At 40.7% G+C, this 20,614-nt stretch overlaps 1 protein-coding gene across 3 annotated transcripts in view; it reads left to right on the forward strand.

Annotated features, from left to right (window-relative positions):
* The window catches only part of adcy1a (adenylate cyclase 1a), a 55,970-nt gene extending 45,037 nt beyond the window's left edge, over positions 1–10,933 (forward strand). For 2 of the 3 annotated variants that reach the window (XM_079687079.1, XM_079687080.1), the window contains exons 16-20: positions 994–1,140; positions 1,557–1,655; positions 2,546–2,660; positions 3,577–3,701; positions 8,292–10,933. In XM_079687079.1, coding sequence (XP_079543205.1) covers positions 994–1,140; positions 1,557–1,655; positions 2,546–2,660; positions 3,577–3,701; positions 8,292–8,606 — 801 coding nt within the window. In that variant the 3' untranslated portion in view covers positions 8,607–10,933. The remainder of the gene's footprint in view (positions 1–993; positions 1,141–1,556; positions 1,656–2,545; positions 2,661–3,576; positions 3,702–8,291) is intronic. The other variant, XR_013809250.1, reaches the window with a different exon arrangement.
* Positions 10,934–20,614: the final 9,681 nt, after the last annotated feature.

A 20,614-nucleotide genomic window follows, 5' to 3' on the forward strand; every position in this document is an offset into this window, starting at 1 on the left:
CTGTCATACACTCTGGAAGCTATCATTAGCAGCGAATATGAAAACTCAGTTTTTGACATAAAAATGGAATTATGGATTATCAATAATTTTTTCAAAGTGACAGACACATTGGATTAACCTATGGATTAACCTTCAGCCGCGTTTTTCTCGTTTTTGATCAGAATAACAGCAAAAGGTGAGCATATCTCCGTGTTTTGCTACCTGAAGCTACGTCGTGTGATGTCTGTATTTGCTTCGTCTGTCGTGAGTTCTAATCGCTCAGTGATGATACTTATATTTCTAGAATCTGTGGAGTCTCAGCTTGTTAGCTAAACTTGTTTGTGCATATCCGATAAGTATATCGATTGATTTATACCTAGAGTGCGTCAGCATTTTTTCGCTCTCGGCTCATTTAGACGCTTCTTGTGAGACATGTGTTTTGTTTCGGTAAAAATGGTTCAGTTAGCTGAGTTTCTTCCCGTTAAATGAGTAGTACACATGAATAGTTTATTACATTTTAAGAAGCCCTGAGACATAGTTTCGTGAGAAAAAAAACGGGGGGGAAAAGCCCCTTAACAGGTTAAATGGGAATTAAATCATTTTAAGTAATTTTGAGTGTTCCCAAAGCCAACGGTGTTCTGCAGTTTGTGTGGGCCTACTGTACTGTTGCCTAGTTTTACCAGGATTAATGTGTACAATATGAGTTCAGTTAAAGGACTGACCCATGTACAATTTTATTGAATAATTGTGTCTGACAGCACTTGAAAATGGCATACAAAAAGCATTGTATCTTTCTCCGTTAGTCTGGATAGTCCACAGAACACTTTGAGTTTTGTGTGTGACTATTTGTTTTAAAATAATAAATAAAATGTTCGAGGTTACGGACACTTTGTTTTACAATTCGTTCCTTAGTGTAGGCAGACATCTCAAAGGAAGATATCTCAGAACTTATCGGGACAGAAACTAAAACCATTTAATAAATGCAGTTTTGAATAATTGTTTTTCCCCCTCCAGGATCTGTACTACCAGTCCTACGCTCAGGTCGGAGTGCTGTTCGCCTCTATCGCCAACTTTAATGACTTCTACATCGAGCTAGACGGCAACAACATGGGCGTTGAGTGCCTTCGGCTGCTCAATGAGATCATCGCTGACTTTGATGAGGTGAGAACATTCTTGATGATGTATCGTAAATCAGTTTTTATGGATATCTTTACCCCATGTTGACCTTTTGAGAATCTGAGGTAAAGCTCTGGTGCAATATGACCTCAATAACATCATTTTTAAAGATGACATTGTGGCCACGACGGTCAGAAACATACTGTGTTTATCAACGCAGCATACCATAATAAGCTATGGTTGCTGGTGGGAAAGTCCTCCAAATTAAGGAATTACTTACAGATGACTTTTGGCCTGCTTTAATCTATAATCAGCATCTTGAAGCATTCAAGGCTCAAACACGCCAAAATATTACATTTTACCAAGACAACCTATGATATATAAGAACTAACACTTTATTCCAATTTGAAAATGGTGGTAATGCTTCCCCCCTGTTTACCTATTTTGTTCCCTCCTTTCAGCTGATGGACAAGGAGTGCTACAGGGATATCGAGAAAATCAAGACTATTGGCAGTACATACATGGCTGCAGTAGGGCTGGTTCCTACAACTGCCTCCATGGTACACTTGTTGTAGCTATATTAAGATTCCGTGTAAACTTTTCTGTGTGTTTGCAGGGAATCAGCGTATTGAAAAAAAAAATCAAGTGCACACGGCCACTTTGAGAGGCCTAGTATATGCAGGTAGCTATTTCCTGTGTCTTGATATTTACAATGCTGTCACGTTTCACCCCACAAATCCTCCGTGAAGGATTACCGGCCTCTGTGGCATCAGACAACTCACGTGTTTCTTAATATGTTTATTATAAGAAGCATATAGTTTGAGTTTGGCGTCTAGGCTCGGGCCTCATCAGTCCACAGATTTACAAAGAACATTGAGTGATGATTAGATAACTATCCCCCGAGCCTACAGGTGGAAGCTGGGGTGGTGGTAGGGCAGGCAAGTAGCAGCAACATGAAACACAGCAGCAGGAACATGAACGTAGCAATAGCAAGTGAACACAGCAGTGGCAGCAGCAGCATAGCGAGGAGGCAGAGGCAGGAAGACCTGGCGGCTTAAATAGAGCGGCATGTTTAGGAGAATGTGTTTGGTTGGTTGTAAGAGGGACGAGGTGCGTCACGTGTTAATGTATCATTGGTGCTCGAGTTGACTGCCTGAACTAGTTTGCAGGCTTCGCCCCATTTTTCGTGCATTTTGCATTCGTAAAAATTCTTTAAATCCTGCAAAGCTGACAAACAAAAGGGCCCTTTCTGCAACTTTTGCAAACTTAACAGTCAGTCACAAAGTTGGTTTCACTTTTGAAAGAAAACCACTGGTGCCTAGATTGCAATGTGTATAATCACATAAAGGAAACACATCTGAAGGATAATATCACTTCCTACCTTGGCTGTTAGCATGCCTGTATGTGCATCAATGTGTCTTTTCCTGATATGTCTGTTTCTGATTCACAGGTGAAGAAGTCCATCACTTCACATTTATGCACAGTTTCAGATTTCGCCATCGAAATGTTTGACGTCCTGGATGCCATCAACTACCAGTCTTACAACGACTTTGTCCTGAGAGTGGGTGAGCGAAAATACACACGCATGCATAAAAACACTGGCCTACATAAACATTGGCGCTGTAGCTGGTGACCTATTGCACTGGGCACCACTGACGCTCAGTGCCAGTAAGTTTAAAGGGAAATGCATCACAGAAAGAGCGAACCCTGCAGGAAGCTCGTCACATCGAGACCTGAAGTTCTGGGTTCCATTGTGTTGGGTATCCTGTGGGGAGCCTGCGGCAGGAGCGCTTGTTTAATCCCAGCGTAGTCTGGTGTACACAGTGCCATCCTGTCTGCAGACTGCGGGGCTCAATGTGTGTGTGTGCTTGGCTGAACCCCAATTGCAGAAACGCAACATTTGGTCATTTGCGTAATGCTGGATTTCGAGGAAGTGCACAAAAACAAAGATTGGCCTAGTTTCAATTCAGCAAGTGTCATGTTGCTTTCCAATATCTAAAACCTGCAGAACTGTGACTGTAAAGATGAAGCAACAACATTGATTTTGCATGGACATCTATGATGTAATTTATTTTGCATTACTCAAATTGTTTTGAGTATAGATGCTTGCTTCGATAAAAACAATAACAACAAGAAAAAAAAAAATCTGTCTCACACTGGATAATTTTTCTGGATCTGCAGCGATCACTTTGTCACAGATGTTAAACTGTACACATATGTGTTATTTAGCATTCAACAGCCTTATCCCCTTTAAATTGCATTCTCAGACAATGTTGATGCATTTAGTTTGGATGGATGAGTGGGTGAAACATGTGACTTTCACCCAGGAGACCAGCGTTTGTGTCTCATCTGATATCCTAAAATCAGTGTTGACTTCCATTATATTCAATATATAAACAAATAAAAATCAGCCTAAACCTGTGCATTCATTTATTAAACACTTTAAGATGTGTTTTTCACCCCCCTCATTTTTTTGTCCAGGTATCAATGTGGGTCCAGTGGTGGCAGGAGTAATTGGAGCCAGAAGACCTCAGTATGACATCTGGGGAAACACAGTGAACGTAGCCAGCAGGATGGACAGCACTGGGGTACAAGGAAAGATACAGGTACACTGTGGTCCTCTAATATCAATTAATATTACCATCAAAAAGGCTCAAGACTACAGTGGCCCTGAAGTGCAAGACACCACAGCATTTCACAAAACACAACAGCATTTCACAAAACACAACAGCATTTCAGAAAACACCACAGCATTTCAGAAAGCACTACAGCATTTCAGAAAACACTACAGAATTTCACAAAACGCCACAGCATTTCACAAAACACAACAGCATTTCACAAAACGCCACAGCATTTCACAAAACGCCACAGCATTTCACAAAACGCTGCAGCATTTCAGAAAACACCACAGCATTTCACATTAGACGGAATGGGTATTCCTTAGGGAGAACACTTCTTGTTTGTGATTGGACAGAGCCAGCCAGAGAAGCACTGCTGTGACTGGTTGTTTTTGCTGCCAGTCAAGAAATGACGCTTCGTGATTGGCCCAACACATCAGCCATTAGCTGTTAGCACACACTCAGAGCTCACAGCTCCTCATATCTGTTCAGAAACTGGACAAAAGTTAAACATATACAAAACACAGACTGTCTATGTCATGGCGAATACAGTTGCTGCTTTATTTATGTCTGTATGACGTTGTTGTTAGTGTGGACGGAGCAGCTACAGGTTAGTTTAGCCTGATCGATCGCCCCCGCCCCCTCTCCAGCGTCTTGTTTGAATGACAGGAGTAAACACAGAATTAATGCTTTATTAATTCATGGTTTTTAAGGGGCTTATTTCCATGTAAATACTATGGTAGACTACCCAATATTCGCATCGCTCTAATCCAGGGGTGGCCAACCAGTCAGAGGTTAAGAGCCACATTTTTTTCTACATTACTGCAAAGAGCCACATCAAACACACAGTCACTGATACCCCTTGTTTCAGTTTTTTGTTTTCTGGAGACAAGATTTCAACCACGTCACTGATGCATTTTTGTGGCATTGGGATATATATTTTTTAAATCCTCTGGAGCAGAAAGAGGAGCTGTGGATTATTGTTATTGATTAATGCATCAGTGTTTCTTAGGGTCAAAAACACTAAACTCACAACTTAAAATGAAAGCGTTTAGTTCATTTAATAAAAGAGCACATGTTCAATGTGAAAAGTGACAGTAGTTATAGATTATTTGCAATTTGGTGCTATATATATATTAAAAAAATTATATATATTTTTTTTTTAAACACCTTGAATTTCAGGGGGGGCCGCAGGGCTCCGTTGGCGGAGCGCAGCGCCCCTCCAAGACAATGGTAGGGGAAACACTGGATAGTGTTTAATCAACGATAGGTTTTCCCCCCCTCAAAGACGATTGGTTCTCTGCATCGCAGGTATTATTGTGATTGGCTCTTGGGCCACATCAAAATTAGACGCGCTGTCATCCTCTCATGCTGACGCCACACATACACACGTAGGGAGAGCCGGGACAAAAGTAACACGGGACGAAAGTAACGGAGTGATTTTATCCGAGCCCAAACAACTTTGACCGGCCAAATTACGTCAGAAGGATCAGCATTCAATACTTAACAGACCTACTAAATATCAGGTTTAACTGTCAAGAGTAGTGTTGTCACGATAGCAACATTTTGGTTTCGATACCGATACCAAGTCAAGAATTGCGATTCCGATTCTTTTTCGATACTTTTCTTAAAAAAAGGGAAACAGTCTTAAATGTAATTATTGTGCTTTATTTTACACCAGAACCATAACACAAACTTTTAAACAATGAGAATAATAAATAAAAATAAATTACAAGAATTCCTATTAAATAAAATTAATACATTTCTTACAGACAGGCCTCGTGGTGTCCGTAGGCTTGCCCTCACTTTCAGAGATATAGCTAAAATACATCAAATTTCGCTTCTGGCGTCTTTTTTGTCAACAAGCCGAGGCGCAGCGGCAGTTGCACTCCCACTTGCAGCCATGCTTCTCGTTTTCTCACATGCTCTGGCAGCTAGCGCGTGCACGAGAGAGGGGAGGGACTTAGAGCGTGCTGGAGAGGGGAGGGACTCCAGGCACGGCTGCAGTGCAGGGATTGGAAGCAGAGCGCTGAACACACACGGCTCTTATTAAAACGGCGCTTTCTCACCGGAGTACTTTCCCTCGTCATTCTTAAATTACCGATACTAATGAAACGGAGGAATCGTAGAGTTTTTAACGGCAGGGTATCGCGGTATACCTTTCAAGTATCGGTACACCGTGCAACACTAGTCAGGAGTCAGTGTCTCTCCCCCAAACTCACACATATAAAATTCGATATGAACTGAAGAGCCGCATGAAACTAGGCAAAGAGCCGCATGCGGCTCGAGAGCCGCGGGTTGGCCACCCCTGCTCTAATCGCTCGAGTTTTACCACGGCTGTCAGCTGTGTTTGCTCCTGTCATTCAAACAAGACGCGCTGGAGAGTGGGCAGGGCGTATCTCCATGTAAATCCTATGGGAGATACCAACTACAACAAAATGAACATATTTCACCGTGATTTAATTGTAATATACGCTTCAAAGTGATGCCGAAGTAACTACATACTGATAACGGTTAGTAAAAACCATGAATTAACGCTTTGACAAGTCTGCAGACAAGACGGCAGGCGAAAAGCTTTTAAAATGCGTGTTTTCTGAATGGAATCGGATCCATCAGGCTAAACTAACCTGTAGCTGCTCCGTCCACACTCAACGTCATACAGACATAAATAAAGCAGCAACTGTATTCGCCATGACATAGACAGTCTGTGGTTTGTACATGTTTAACTTTTGTCCAGCTTCTGAACAGATATGAGGAGCTGTGAGCTCTGAGTGTGTGCTAACGGCTGATGTGTTGGGTTGGGACCATAGACTGTATAGAGTGGCGAAGTCCCTCCCCTTCCGGTGGACCTCCATGGGACCTTATATCGGAAAAATTATGTATTGAAGTCAATGGGGAGAGAAAGATTATCTTTTGATCCCGTTTGAATTGTGCCACGAATTACACATATGATGTTTGTCAATTTAAAATATAATTTTGCAAGTCAAATTTTTTTAAATGTGTCGTAAAACTGTGAAGTTACACATTTCTTTGTGTGAAGCGCTCAATGAACTACAACTCTGGTCTTGCACACGTCACCAACACCAAGATGGCCGTCACGTTGGTATATTTCACCTCTTTCTTTCAGAATGAGGCGAAAAGTATTAAAAGAGGTGAAAATCACTACAAGTCTGGGCATGTTGAGAGCTGTACACACGAAAAAGGGGAGTTAGTCGGTTCCGTAAGAGCCAGCATGCGGGACCGGCTTTACAAGGTTTCGGTGAGTAACACGAGTGTAATGTGTAACGTTAATGTCAGCTAGCTAACATTAGCTAACAAGGTACACTCACGTGTTTTGTTTTAGTTGAGAACAAGCAAGAGGTACTATTACTGGTATGATAACAACCTGGTACAAAGCACAAAGGCATCTTGTTAAATTAAGTAAGTACAGTAAGTAAATGTATTTTTAGCTATCTGGAGGGAATACATCTGTTATGACAGCACTTACGTGACTCTGGGATTTGTAGTCTTTCTAGTTGCGTATTTTTCATAGTCTTATATTTCAACAGTTTTAAGACAAACTTTGAATTTTTTGACATGGAAATTATTTTTTAAGATTGACAAACAACATATGTGTAATTCATGGCACAATTCAAACGGGATCAAAAGATAAGTTTTCTCTCTCCATTGACTTCAATGTATTATTTTTTCGGAATAAGGTCCCATGATGCGGAAGTAAGTGGGCGTGACTTTGCTACTCTATTTTTGGGACATATTGCGTTGTCGGGCGTTGACCAATCACGAAGCGTCATTTCTTGACTGGCAGCAAAAACAACCAATCACAGCAGTGCTTCTCTGGCTGGCTCTGTCCAATCATAAACAAGAAGCGTTCTCCCTAAAGGAATACCCTTTCCGTCCAATGTGAAATGCTATGGCGTTTTGTGAAATGCTGTGGTGTTTTCTGAAATGCTGTAGTGTTTTCTGAAATGCTGTGGTGTCTTGCTCTTCAGGGCCACCGTACAAGACAGACCTGGACAAAAAGGAAGGCATTAAAAACCGAAGGACAGAAAAAACTACAATTTGTGTCTGTAGGAAAATGTGAGTTTAGTTTTTATAAGCAACAATTTATTGTCCAAAGAACTCTCTGTAGCTTTCTGAAGTCTGGTTATTCAAGGGGAAGTAACCATGTTTGGTATCAATGTCTCACACCATATCTGGCACCCTGTGCCACAGTCTGGTACACCACAGAAGTGCTGAGTGGGTAGATACCTGTCTATGGTAGATACACTGTTATTTATTGAGAAATAGTACCAACGCCTAACTGTTTGTACAGGTTAACGATGACACTTTGGGAATAGCCGGGCTAGCTGTTTACACGTTTCCAGTCTTTATGCTAAGCTAAGATAAGTTAACCACTCCTAGATGTACACATTAAGTAAACAGATGCAAATGTTATCAATCTCCCTATCTTTTAGTCATAAATAACGTTTTTTTATTCTTAAATATCCAGTCCTTTGGGGTGCTTTTCGGTGAAAGCATTACAGCGTATTTGAGATCTTCTTTTCTGAGACGCCTCCTTTTTCAATGTCCCCTCTCCAGGTGACAGAAGAAGTCCATCGTATCATCACGGACCACTACGACTTTGTCTGCCGGGGCCAGGTCAGTGTGAAGGGCAAAGGTCAGATGCTCACATACTTCCTGGAGGGGCGCAGGCATGGCAGCAAGCCATCTCAAACCAACGCTGAGCGCCGATCCGGCGCGCTCAACCCGGGCAGCGTGTGCACCAGGCTAAGCCCCGCCCCCACCGTCACCACCTACGCCACCACCAGGAACCCGAGCCCCGGCATGGCCAAACCAACCACCTCCACCAGCATCACAAGGTACCTGCCCTCTGTCCCCACGGCAACGCTGTGATGGATGCTGTCTCCATGGTGATGGTGGAAATACAGAAAAAAAGAGTGGAGGTGGGGAAAAGGGCGAGATAGAATGGAGAGTTTATTAAAAGGAGGAATAACACCAGTTGACCTCAACTCTTCTTCTACTGTCTGTGGGAGGCAACTCATACTCTGACCATCCAATGGGAGGCCTGGATTGCGTTTAGGACTGGAGTCTCGATCAGACTCTCTCTCACTCACTCACTCGAGCCCTGTTTGTTGTCTCACGCCGTGGAGTGTCGTGAACAGGATCCAGGAAGCTTTTTGCCACGTTGCTTTGTGACCAATCAAAGGCCAAGGGTGTCTCCACGATTTCTGAGTCAACTCCCAGAACTGTTTCCACAACTTTAACAATCTAAATAAGCATCAAAATAAAAACAATTGCACAACTGTTAGTGTAGCACGTAAGCCTCTCGCAACGACAAGCACACATTCAAATTCCTTTAACAACTTTAGCTGATCCTTTTCTCTCAGTATCAAACCAAATCAGTGCTGTTGCCTTAGCAAGCACTCCTCACAAAGATTTTCTTGCCATCTTTTCGTTGCCTTTTCGATTGATTTATTGGAAACCAACTCTGATGACTTAATTACAGGGGCATTGTAGTCCAAGAGATATATGTTTTTAAAGTGGATGAAGCCAAATGTATAATTGTAAATGGCAGTTGATAAAGGTATAAACTCGCCAAAATACGACAGGGCATTGCCTTCAATCATTTCCTGGACGTTTGTGCCCCCCCACCTGAACCCTCGGACGGCACATGAGGTAAACTCTTGATTCCCTGAGCCGAGCCGCTCATGGTCTTTAAGTGCATGATACCACTGATGCACCTCAGTCCCGTTTTCTGTCTGTTTCCCTGTGATGCTTGACTTCCAGATTCTTCCTCGTCAAAGTGTAGCAATAAAAGCGGTTTGTCTCCTCTCTCAGCCCCTTGCATGTAGCCAGCTGGATCCTAGTTTGACCTAATAGTGTATGTAGCCAATAGAGTGTGCATAGCTAGCCACACCAGTGTGTATCTCCGTGGAGTTGAAGCATGACTTAGAAAAAAACTTTTTTTTTTGTATTGTCCAAGTGGGATTCCTTCCTCAAGGGATTCTATTTAAAAAAAGAAAAACGTTTTTTCTGCGTGCTTGGTATTAAGAAATATTTTCTATTGTTTAAAAAATCCTGTTATAGTATTTTTTATGAACTAAAAAGCTGCTTTGGTCGAGAGAAGAAAACTGCTGTTTATGGGGAGACACCCAAACCTCCGTGTCTGTCCTCCTCATACAAATCCAGATGATTTATTTTATGGAATAGCATGCAACTCACAGTACGGCTTACCATAGCCATTAACTATCCTTTAATCTGTTCTAGCATGCACTGCCTGCCAGCCTGTGGCTCTTACATGCATGCTTTGATGGAACATTCATACAGGCCGAGCAGCGGACACAGTGACTCTGTTTAATGTAGTCCTCATGCATGCGCTAACGGTAGCCGTCCTCTTGAATGTAAGGTGCTTTTTTTGACCCGTGTCTTCTTCATGAACTTAGTGTGCGGAACCTTCTTCAAGGACTTTTTCAGGGCGGTTTGACATCAGGACGGGGGTCCCTCCTCCTCCTCCTCCTCCTCCTCCTCCTCCTCCCCCTCCTCCTCCTCCCCGCTCCTGCTGTAGTCAACAGGTAGCTGGTTTTCAAATGTGCCAACCTATTTTCATAAACATATCAAAGTTTTTTGGTGTTGAGCTGTAGCACAACTGAATGTGTGGCTACGGATATTGTCGATTTGCTTCTGTTGAACGCCTGTATTTTTACAGCTGTTCTTGAGCAGTTTTGTAACTCAAATGATAGAAAGAGTCGATTTTTGGGGGGATTTATTCAACACCGTAACCTGAACTGAAATGATGTTGTTGTACTATTTATCATATTTTAAATAGATTTACTATATAGTAGCTTAAATGCTTATTTTGAGTTTTTAAAGAGGTTAAAAATGAGGATTTTTATACACTTGCTTTACAAAGTTGATGGAAAGGAGTTGTGTACAATATTTTTCCTGTAAATTGGATATTTTCATACTGTATGATACGGGTTTCAATTGTTATATGTAGGTATTACTTGTTATTATTGTACATTGTAGAGTCTTTTTCAGAGATATACTATGAATGACCCGATATTTGTCAAGTTATTTTGTTGAAGATGTATTTATTGAGATGTTTTATGTGAATGTAAATTTTGTTAAAGATGATATTTTATACTAAGTGTTTGCACTGCGATGATATTGACGTATTATGATTACAAAAATAAATCCAGCGGGGGATGTGTCTCCTTGAGTAAAAATCCCTGTTTCTATGCTTGTTATCACACACACACACACACACACACACACACACACACACACACACACACACACACACACACACACACACACACACACACACAATGCATACTGCATACCGAGAGGCCATCAAACTTGGTTATGTAGTTACATAACGGTGAAAAACAGAGGGGCTGATGTAAGTTTGGAGCAACACCGGGGTCAATGTCAATTTGTTGTTGGAGAAGCCTCCTGCTGGTGTTGTGAACATGTCTGCTAACAGAAAAACTAGACAGCATGAAGGGTGTGTGTGTGTGTGTGTGTGTGTGTGTGTGTGTGTGTGTGTGTGTGTGTGTGTGTGTGTGTGTGTGTGTGTGTGTGTGTGTGTGTGTGTGAGAGAGCAGATACTGTACGACACATGTAGATAAAAAGACTACCACTTCTGCTGGTCAGTGCTAGTAAAGGTTGAGTTTGGGAAAATGTGTTTATTTTGAGTAATTCAACTTGAATTAATCATTTGGTTAATATAATTTAGGTTAATGGCACAATTCAAAGCAATGTTATTGTTTTTCACAAAAAATAACCAAAATGTTACCAAAATAGGGGGGGGGGGGGAATGTAATAAATAGCTAGCTACAATACAGTGAACAAGATAAAAGTGACATGGTACAAAAATGCAAGTTTATAAAAATGTGTTTTTTGGAAGAGATTTAAGAAAATTCCTTTGAGAACGCATTTCACCAATTTAGTGTACAAAATATGAGAAAGGTGTTTTTTTTGTAAAATCAACTTTTCTAAAGACCCAAGTTGATGTACTCAAGTTTGACGTAAAATGTCATAAAACAAAACTAAAACACCAGCTGTTGGACATTTGCTTGCTTGACAAAATAAATACACATTCCCACGCACCTCACAAATGAACGTTTATGGTCTCTACTCCACTATAAATTAAAGTTTTAAAAGTTTAAGCAAAGCTTGACCAAACAACATCAGATTATTAAGAGTCCAACAGTCAGTAGAGTTTATGACGGACCGTTACAGCACCAAAACAGATTTCCAGTTAAGTAGGTCAACTAGCCTTTTTTCCTATCAAACAATTTGACATTAAACAGTAGAAAAAGCACAGGTGCAATCAGTTACGTTAATCATGGCTGCGGTTGGCTCATCAGAATGTAATAAATCATACCTGTTGATTTCCTGCTCTTAACCCCGGTTAATTAAGGTCGCCCGTCACATAGAATAAAATAGAATAGAATAGAACCGGAGGGATGAAACCCTCTTTAATGGTCACACATGCAGAGCACACAGCAACATTTGGCCTCTGCATTTAACCCATCCTAGTACCAGGAGTACTAGGAGCAGTGGACATCAGTGTAAGTGCCTGAGTGTGTGAGAGGAACAGCACATTGTGACATTTCAAACTGGTTAGAGACATTTGAGTTAACAGTATTTTTGCTTTATAATGTTTGGTTTGCAAAAGGTTTTACAGTCATCACTATTTAAACTTTCTCAAGCAATGTGGGTTATTCCCTTGAGCAAAGCCTGAAGAGCATAAATTGCTCAAAACTTTAAACAGAAAACGCTTGCAACAGTCTTCAAACATCATGTATGCAAATGGAGAGTTGGAATCAAATACAATTTCAAATGGTCACACGTGCCCACACTATTTCCCTTTAATCACAGTAGTGGGTAGCTAATAAATCAGCCGAGTTCCTGCAGACTGAGCTACTATCATACTGTAAACTTCAAAGACCTAAGGGTGGAAATAAGAACTAAGCTAGTAACTGCCTGATTCAGCCCTTTGGATAGTCATAAAAGGCATAGATTCATTTTAATGCAGAACTACCTTAAACTTTTCTTCCGGGGGCAACTCCTCTGGTTGTTAAAAGATTGTACAAAAACAAGTCCTTGGTTTTAAATCACTTTAACTTAGATATGGCATCTGGGAATGAGAACCTCCGGGTGCGTAGCTTGAGGCCATTGAGCCCAAAAATACTTTTTTTCATGGACTTACTTTGGGAACACTTGCAATGTTTAAGGGCAAGTACAATTTATGGACCAATGACTACGTGACTGTAGCCAATTCCTTCCAAAACAACTTCTGATCTGTTATGCTCAGGTTAATTTAGTTAAAAGGAACAATGACTGTTGATTAAAAAACAGGAACAAAAGCTGAACCTTCTGGTAAAAACAGGTCATTATTTTTATTTCTCTGATTAGTCTTTTTATATGCACTGGAGGAGTCAGGAGTGTGAGAAATGTGTCAGTATCTCAGTGTGTTATACATATTTCGGTCTCACTTCACCCCCAACAAATGAATCTAACAAACAAACGGGTTTTTTAAAAGGAAAAAGAAAGCAAAACAAACGTGAAGTCTTATCATTGTGTCTGTTTTGTGTCTCGCTGAGTGCGAAGGGATGTTTCAAGTCCTGTAGCAGGAAGAATCGACTTCCAATCAGTGATGTTAAACTGTTTGTGTGGTTGTTTGCTGCTGGTGTGTGTATAGCAAAGCAGCTGGAAGTGCTGTGGCATGTGGAGCATCCTGATTGACAGGTTGTCATGGCAACACAACAAGATCTTGCCCTGACACGAAACCACGGGGTTGTGTTTTTCAACCTATGTTTTCAACAAGTAAATGATAAACCAGTCGGCCTCCTTCATGTTCATCTAATAGCTTTGTGATTCATGCTGCACATGTTGTGTGCAATCACTTCAGAGGATGTCCATTTACAGCCTGTGTGTGTGTGTGTGTGTGTGTGTGTGTGTGTGTGTGTGTGTGTGTTTACCACCTGCTGGATTTTACGATATAATCAAACACGCCCGGTCCAGAAGTGACAACGTAAACACTCACACACACTAGATAAGCGAGCGGAAGGGGGCCTGTTCAGGCCTTGTTTTTAGCTGTGTTGCAGCCCATCAGCAGCTTGAGTCAGGGGCTGACGAGTGGAGTTTGGGGTAGTGACGCAGCCAATTGACCGGGGGGTTAGCAATAGTATTTCTGCCCCCGCTCCTCCCACGCACTGCTTACCCAATGATCCTGTGTGTCATAACATCCCTTACTGTAAACCCTACTGGAATTTGGACACTTGAGCGTAGGAGGAAAAACACAACCCCACTGCGTAAGTGTGTGTTCATTTGTCAGTTGCACGCCTGTCTGTTGTTCTCTGTTTGTATTCATGTTTAAGTGCATTTTTGTTTGTGAGTGAGGCCAAAGAAGTGGTAAACTTTCAGCTGAACATCAAACACGTGTTAAGTCTGCAGCATAAAGTTGAGAGCAAACATGACTCTCTCATGGTGAAAATAAAGAAGCCCTGCTCTCCTGGTCCCCGAACTGGTTGTCAAAGCATACCTGCCACTCAAAATAAGCTTTTTGGTACCAAACCAGAAAATCTTTATGAAATTGAAAAGTTGTAACGGCTATATCAATTAATAATTTTGATTGGTTACTGTAGCTCTCATTTTTATTCTATTCAAAATTCAAACTTCCATTCAAACATGCATCAATGTTAAATATTCAATATGTGAGAACACCATTCTGTGCACGATTTGAAAAATATATCGTATGTCTGACCTACTGCATGCCCTATTATTCATACTCGGCTTTATGTTGGTGTCTTCACTACATGAATGAATCATGGCAAAAGGAATGTATTTTTTTGACTGTAAAATACAGCAGAGACTTGTGTCTTTCAATCGTTAGTGGAGGCACCATAAATGAACAGAAACGTGTTTGTTCTGACTGGTTTGTTAACATTTTTAGACAGTGACACCTTAAGTCTTTCACAAACACTCTTGAAACAAAATTACTTTCAAAATCAAGTCAAAAGCATCTGCCAAATGAATCCAGTTTAAAGTTAGAAGACAATAAAAAATAATACCTTTTTGGGTTGACAAATTCACAGTTGTGTTAAAATCCTTCCACATTGTGTAATAATACCAGCTACTTTCAACCTAATGATTCACTAATGATTAACGTCCAGCGCTATAGGGTGTGTTAGACAATAGTCACTCAGCTTGAGGACGTGCTCTGGCTCAAACAGGACCCTTCATAATTTGAGTGTTTAAGACAGGGGTGGGGAACCTGCGGCCCCCGGGCCGTATACGGCCCGCGAGACCATTTGGTAAGGCCCTCGAGGTAATTTATAAACACACGCAAAAAAGAAAAAAATTAAAGAAATCTAGACCGCAAAAAAATTAAACAAGCGAGTGCCTGTTTTTCCTGGCCAAGGTCAGGGTCCTTGAACACAACACGAGCCTAACGTGTCATCACGTGGTATATGTCTCGTCTGACAGGGGTGTATTTCTGACGGAAAGCACCATAACGCCGCTCCGGCACTTCCAAAAATGTCAGTACCCATAAGGAGCCGTACACATGCCGCAGTTTCTGCGTGGCTGTGTCTTTAGTTGAAAGCCCAGTGGCGATCTGTTCTTCTGTCATACTGATCATACAGTCAATAACTTTGTTGTTATTAGCATCTGGTTAGCTAGCTATGCTAACGAATATAAGAAGCTTTTTCTCCAACCAGTGAGGTAAAGGCACATCTTTATATGATCATTATAGTTATTATAAAAAAACAAGAGAATAAGTTAAACAGGTATAAAATACTATATGACAGTAAAAAACTTGTTATTAATAAACAAGAATATAGTTTGAAAGGGGAGTGATTTGTAAAATATCCATAAAGAAAAAGAAATCTGCTTCCAGTTCTGTTTCATCTGGGTGTTGAGAGATGTATCCATTGAGCTCCTAATTTTGCTCTCAAAGTGCACCAGATTGATGCTTTTAACTTCAACATTTAAAAAATAATCTTCCCGGGGGAGCATCCTCCCAGACCCCCCTAAAGGAGGTTAGGTCCCCCCCCCACACACACACACTTAAATCATGTCCACATGGATAGGAAACTAAATACATTTGCATCTTGTGTCCAAATCTTTCTGTTTTGGTGGTCATGCCACAACCGTGCACGTGAATGCATGCACGAGTCATGGTAAGATATCTGGATTGAGAGGTTGCTTTTTCTTTGCACAGCATGAAAGAAAGGCCAAATGAATGGGCTGTGATTTTAGTATTTTTAAGAAGAGGTCAATCATTTGTACGGCCCTCGGAGGATGTTGGAAAAATGTAAATGGCCCTTGAGAGGAAAAAGGTTCCCCACCCCTGGTTTAAGACATTAGCTAAGGCTGCTAAGCTAACAAGGTCTAATTGACTATTGATTATGAGACCACTGTGGTGACACGTTATGATACATAATTCACCATTTATGATTGTGATTGTGTTGAGACCCGGACCCGTTAGTGAGGGTACCGGGGTTTGAGGTCATTCATGCTAGCTTCTCATGCAGAGCAGCACATGTATTTACCTGTTGTTGACTAATGGCTAATAAAGTGTGGGAGTCCATTCTAAATACACCGCCTCTGACTCCCGTTCATCGGCTCTACACCACCGTGGTTTCTCCAGATAACGGCACTATACAAAAAAAAAAGGATTTACATAGGTGTTTTTTACTATTTAAGTAACATACCACTATTCTTGTCCCAAGAAAAGAAGCCATATTTATGTTATAGGGTTTATTAAGATTTAGTACCGCAAACAATCTTTGCAAGCTAGCTAACAGCAGCAACCGTCACTTCCCGTGAGGGCCAACCCAGTCTCACGGCATTTCGTGTTATAGTCACGATATTTCATCTATTGATTCGTGTTCACCAACCCGATTTCCCCCTTTTTTTGTGTCACACAGAACGATTTTAAAAGCAATGTATTTCAATTGGTAGTATGTTTTGTGCCTGCAGCACGTCTTTTTGTCCGTTCGGGTCTTGGAAGACCGGAAGCTGTGGGGTTCATAAAAACATGTTCTTACTCAATATCAAGCCACGATTATTGTTTTTATTTTAAATCGTATAATGTCTGACTTTTTTTGTCGTCTGTGAGGAAAATAAATGGGGCTCAGAGCCTCAGAATACTGAAATATATTACACAGTAACGCGTTACTGTAACGCAACTACTAGTAACTAATAGCGTTACTAGTTACCTATTCCCATTAAATGACGCCGTTATAGTTACTGTGATTTAAATGGCTGCGTTACTGTGTTACATTATGTGATGGAACTGAACCGAATCTCTCTGCGGATGTAATTTACAGGCGAATACAGTGATGTCCTCTCACAGCAGCATGGAAAAGTGAAAGTGACCTGAGAGGAGTGATGATTGGTTAACGCGGGGTAACATTTCAGGGTAAGCCAATCAGAGACAGAGTTGGGCAGGTCTTGCCTTATGAGGAAAATACACACACGAACACTTGCTAATGCTAACACACACACACACACAGACACACACACACACACACACACACACACACACACACACACACACACACACACACACACACACACACACACACACACACACACACAGACACACACGGCAACGCTCACCACCAGCACACACACACACAATGGCAGATGCAAGTATCAGCGAGAGCAGCAGCGCATTTGCAACTTGGAAATATAACCACTATTTTCAATTTGTGGGGATAAAGGACGCAAAAAATATTACGGTAAAATGTAAACTGTGTGCAAGACAGAAAGCATTGTCCACATCGAATAACAGCAATGCCAATCTCCTGAAGCACCTAAGTAATGTGGCTATAAAACTAGTCGCCAAAGACCCCACCGTCTCAACCAATGTCTAAACCTCTATGGTCTAAACATATCTTTTTTGTTTTATTGTTCCACTACATTTCATAATGATAATTGCTACAATGATGGGGAGTTGTATTTTCTCTCACTGTGCTACAGAACAACACAAAAACTTGTATTTGTATTGTTATTATTTTTTAAAGTAAAGTAAAGTAACGTGTTATTAGTTACTTTTACAATTTAGTAACTAATAAAGTAACTCGTTACTTTTTGACGGCAGTAACTATAACTATTACTAGTTAATTTTTAAAAGTAACTTGCCCAACACTGCCAATAACACACAATTATCCTTGTTTTTATTTATTTGTTTAATTCCATAATCTCTGGCTTTTTTGGCGTCCGTCAGGAACTGAGGCTGAAGTCGAATAGTCCATTTAGCTTATGAACCTTCCTAACGGAGTGAAATGACCCGGAAGTCCCTCAGTGGCAGCCATGATAAGTGCCATTCGAATTCTCTACAATGATAGGAAAGGAGGTTTCAAACTTCCTTTATAACCTCCTTTAGCTTAGGAACCACTGGACCTCCCTTACCGAAAGGAGAGGAGAAAATGCTGCCCCACAATGTCTTGCAGCCGCAGCATTTGCCGTCACACAACAGTCGGCCGTTCACGGAAACAAACGATTATGACGGAGAAGTTATATCATGAAAGTTACGGTGCTTATTAAGCATTTTAAAACGTATGTGGTAAGTTGCCAAAATGCTTCGATTTAAACGTTCATCAGTATTATAATCAAAAAGAGAAATATGAACATTAGTTTTTACTGAAATTGTCAAATAAAGTCAACATTTCACTGAGCTGTGTGGAGTTTGTTCAACTTTTGAAAGATGTTTGAATGGTGATACACAGTGATAGATGTTAAGGACTAACGTTTATAATAAATACATTTGTATTGATTTTAAGATATTTTCATACAATCATACGTATTGGGATCATTTGTATTAATGTGGACCGGAGGGAGAGGGTGACGAGCATAAATTTCACTTTCCTTTTTTATTTCAATTACAACTTTGGTCATGAAGAATATGTTTCCACGTTCATAAAGCATAAAACAACAGCATCAGAGCACGGTGCAGAGTCTCTAGATGAGTTTACATTAGTCCCTCGTTCTTATTAAACATCCATGTAGTCCGTTGTATAGAACATTGTAGTTTCCATAGTTTCACCACAGCAGAAGACGCACACAATGACGTCCGCTGGCGCATCATAAACACATCGGATAGTGAAAGTGCATTCGGATTCTCTAAAGTACCGCAGTCTCTTCTCCTAAGTCCTTTTGAATTCTCCTATCCACTATCCCTTAACCCCGTGACGTTTCACTCAGAGGTCAAGGAATAGGAGATAGGGTTAGAACTTAGGAGCTGATTTTTAAACTATCCGACCGCAACCTGAATTTCAAAATAAAAATAACCAGAAAACAGACGTAGGCCTATAAGGGACATTTCGAGCATCATTGCGATACACAGCCACTGAACTGATTGCCCAAGATCCTCAGCTATGGTTTAAGCTCTCTGATTGCTATGATATGGGATATGGTGTTAATGCCATTGTCACTGTCACTAACCGATCCGTCACCCTGCCCGATCTGTACTGCGCATGTGCGAGATGGTCCGCCATATTGGACAACTCCGTACGGCAACCCAAGTAGGACACTTGACACAGTGGCTTTTGGCAAAGCTCAAAAATAAAACGAGAGAAATTAGTTATTGTTATTACAACGTGACTTCACTATTATTTAACAACTCTTTTTATTGGGCTCTTTTATTTGGGGTTAAGTACATTGTCAGAATAAGTTAGAAATGAATTTAAACTTCTGTTAGACAGCTATCATACTGAATAAATATTTACTGTGAATGTATGCAAAAATGTATGGCATATGGCTGTCTAACTCATTTCTGTCTCGTTTTATTTTTGAGCTTTGCCAAAAGCCACTGTGTCAAGTGTCCTACTTGGGTTGCCGTCCGGAGTTCTCCAATATGGCGGACCATCTCGTACATGCGCAGTACAGATCGGGCAGGGAGACGGATCTTATTATTACTAGGGGTGCACCGAATGGGAAATTCTTGGCCGAAACCGATACCGAAAATAGGAAACAGTTGGCCGAAAACCGAATGCCGAAAGGCCGAAAATGATTAATAGAAATATATATATATATATGTATATATAGAAATATACATATATATATATATATAGAAATATATATATAGAAATATATATATATATATATATGTAATGTATACATTTTTTACCAATGTTGTTCAGCTACCTGATTATGGAAAAATACATGATTATGGCAAAACTTAACTTAAATAATAATCACTATTATGGGTCCATAAAACATTTATTCAGCACTTTTGAATGCATACAGTACATTAATTCCAAGTCAAGTGCATTTTCTTTTCTCTGTAGGATAACTACAACAAAGTGCATTCAGAACAAAGCCAAGGTGCTTTAAAACTGCATAAACATCTAGGCCAGTAGGCCTACAACAAAATAGTGTAAATAAAGACTGTAACAGCCAGGCCTTCAACAACAACAAATGCACCTATAACTTTGGTAACCTAACGTGTTGTTGTAATGACGTAATCAAAACGCGGCGACAAGCACAGCGCGCCACCATGCTCGCGGCTGGCTCACAGCCAACATGTCTGCCGCTTGGAGATATTTAAAAATATCAGAGAGAGAGGCGCGGATTGCGATTTTTAAAACGTGTTCAGCTGACATTTCTCGAGGGCGTGTAACTGCAAAGACTTTCACCACTTGGGGATTACTCCACCACTTGAAATCAAAACACTCGGACAAATATGCGGAGTATGATCAACGTAACCCTGTTCTCTGACATTCGGTGATATTTTTTTTACGTTCTTATTATACATCCATGGTACGGATCGGGTAGTGACCAACTACTGTGAATGTATGCAAAAATGTATGGCATATAGCCAGTGTTGGGCAAGTTACTTCCAAAATGTAATATATTACATATTACTTATTACTCTCTTTTGA

The sequence above is a fragment of the Notothenia rossii genome (assembly GCF_949606895.1).
Source record: "Notothenia rossii genome assembly, chromosome: 1".
NCBI classification, from domain to species: domain Eukaryota; kingdom Metazoa; phylum Chordata; class Actinopteri; order Perciformes; family Nototheniidae; genus Notothenia; species Notothenia rossii.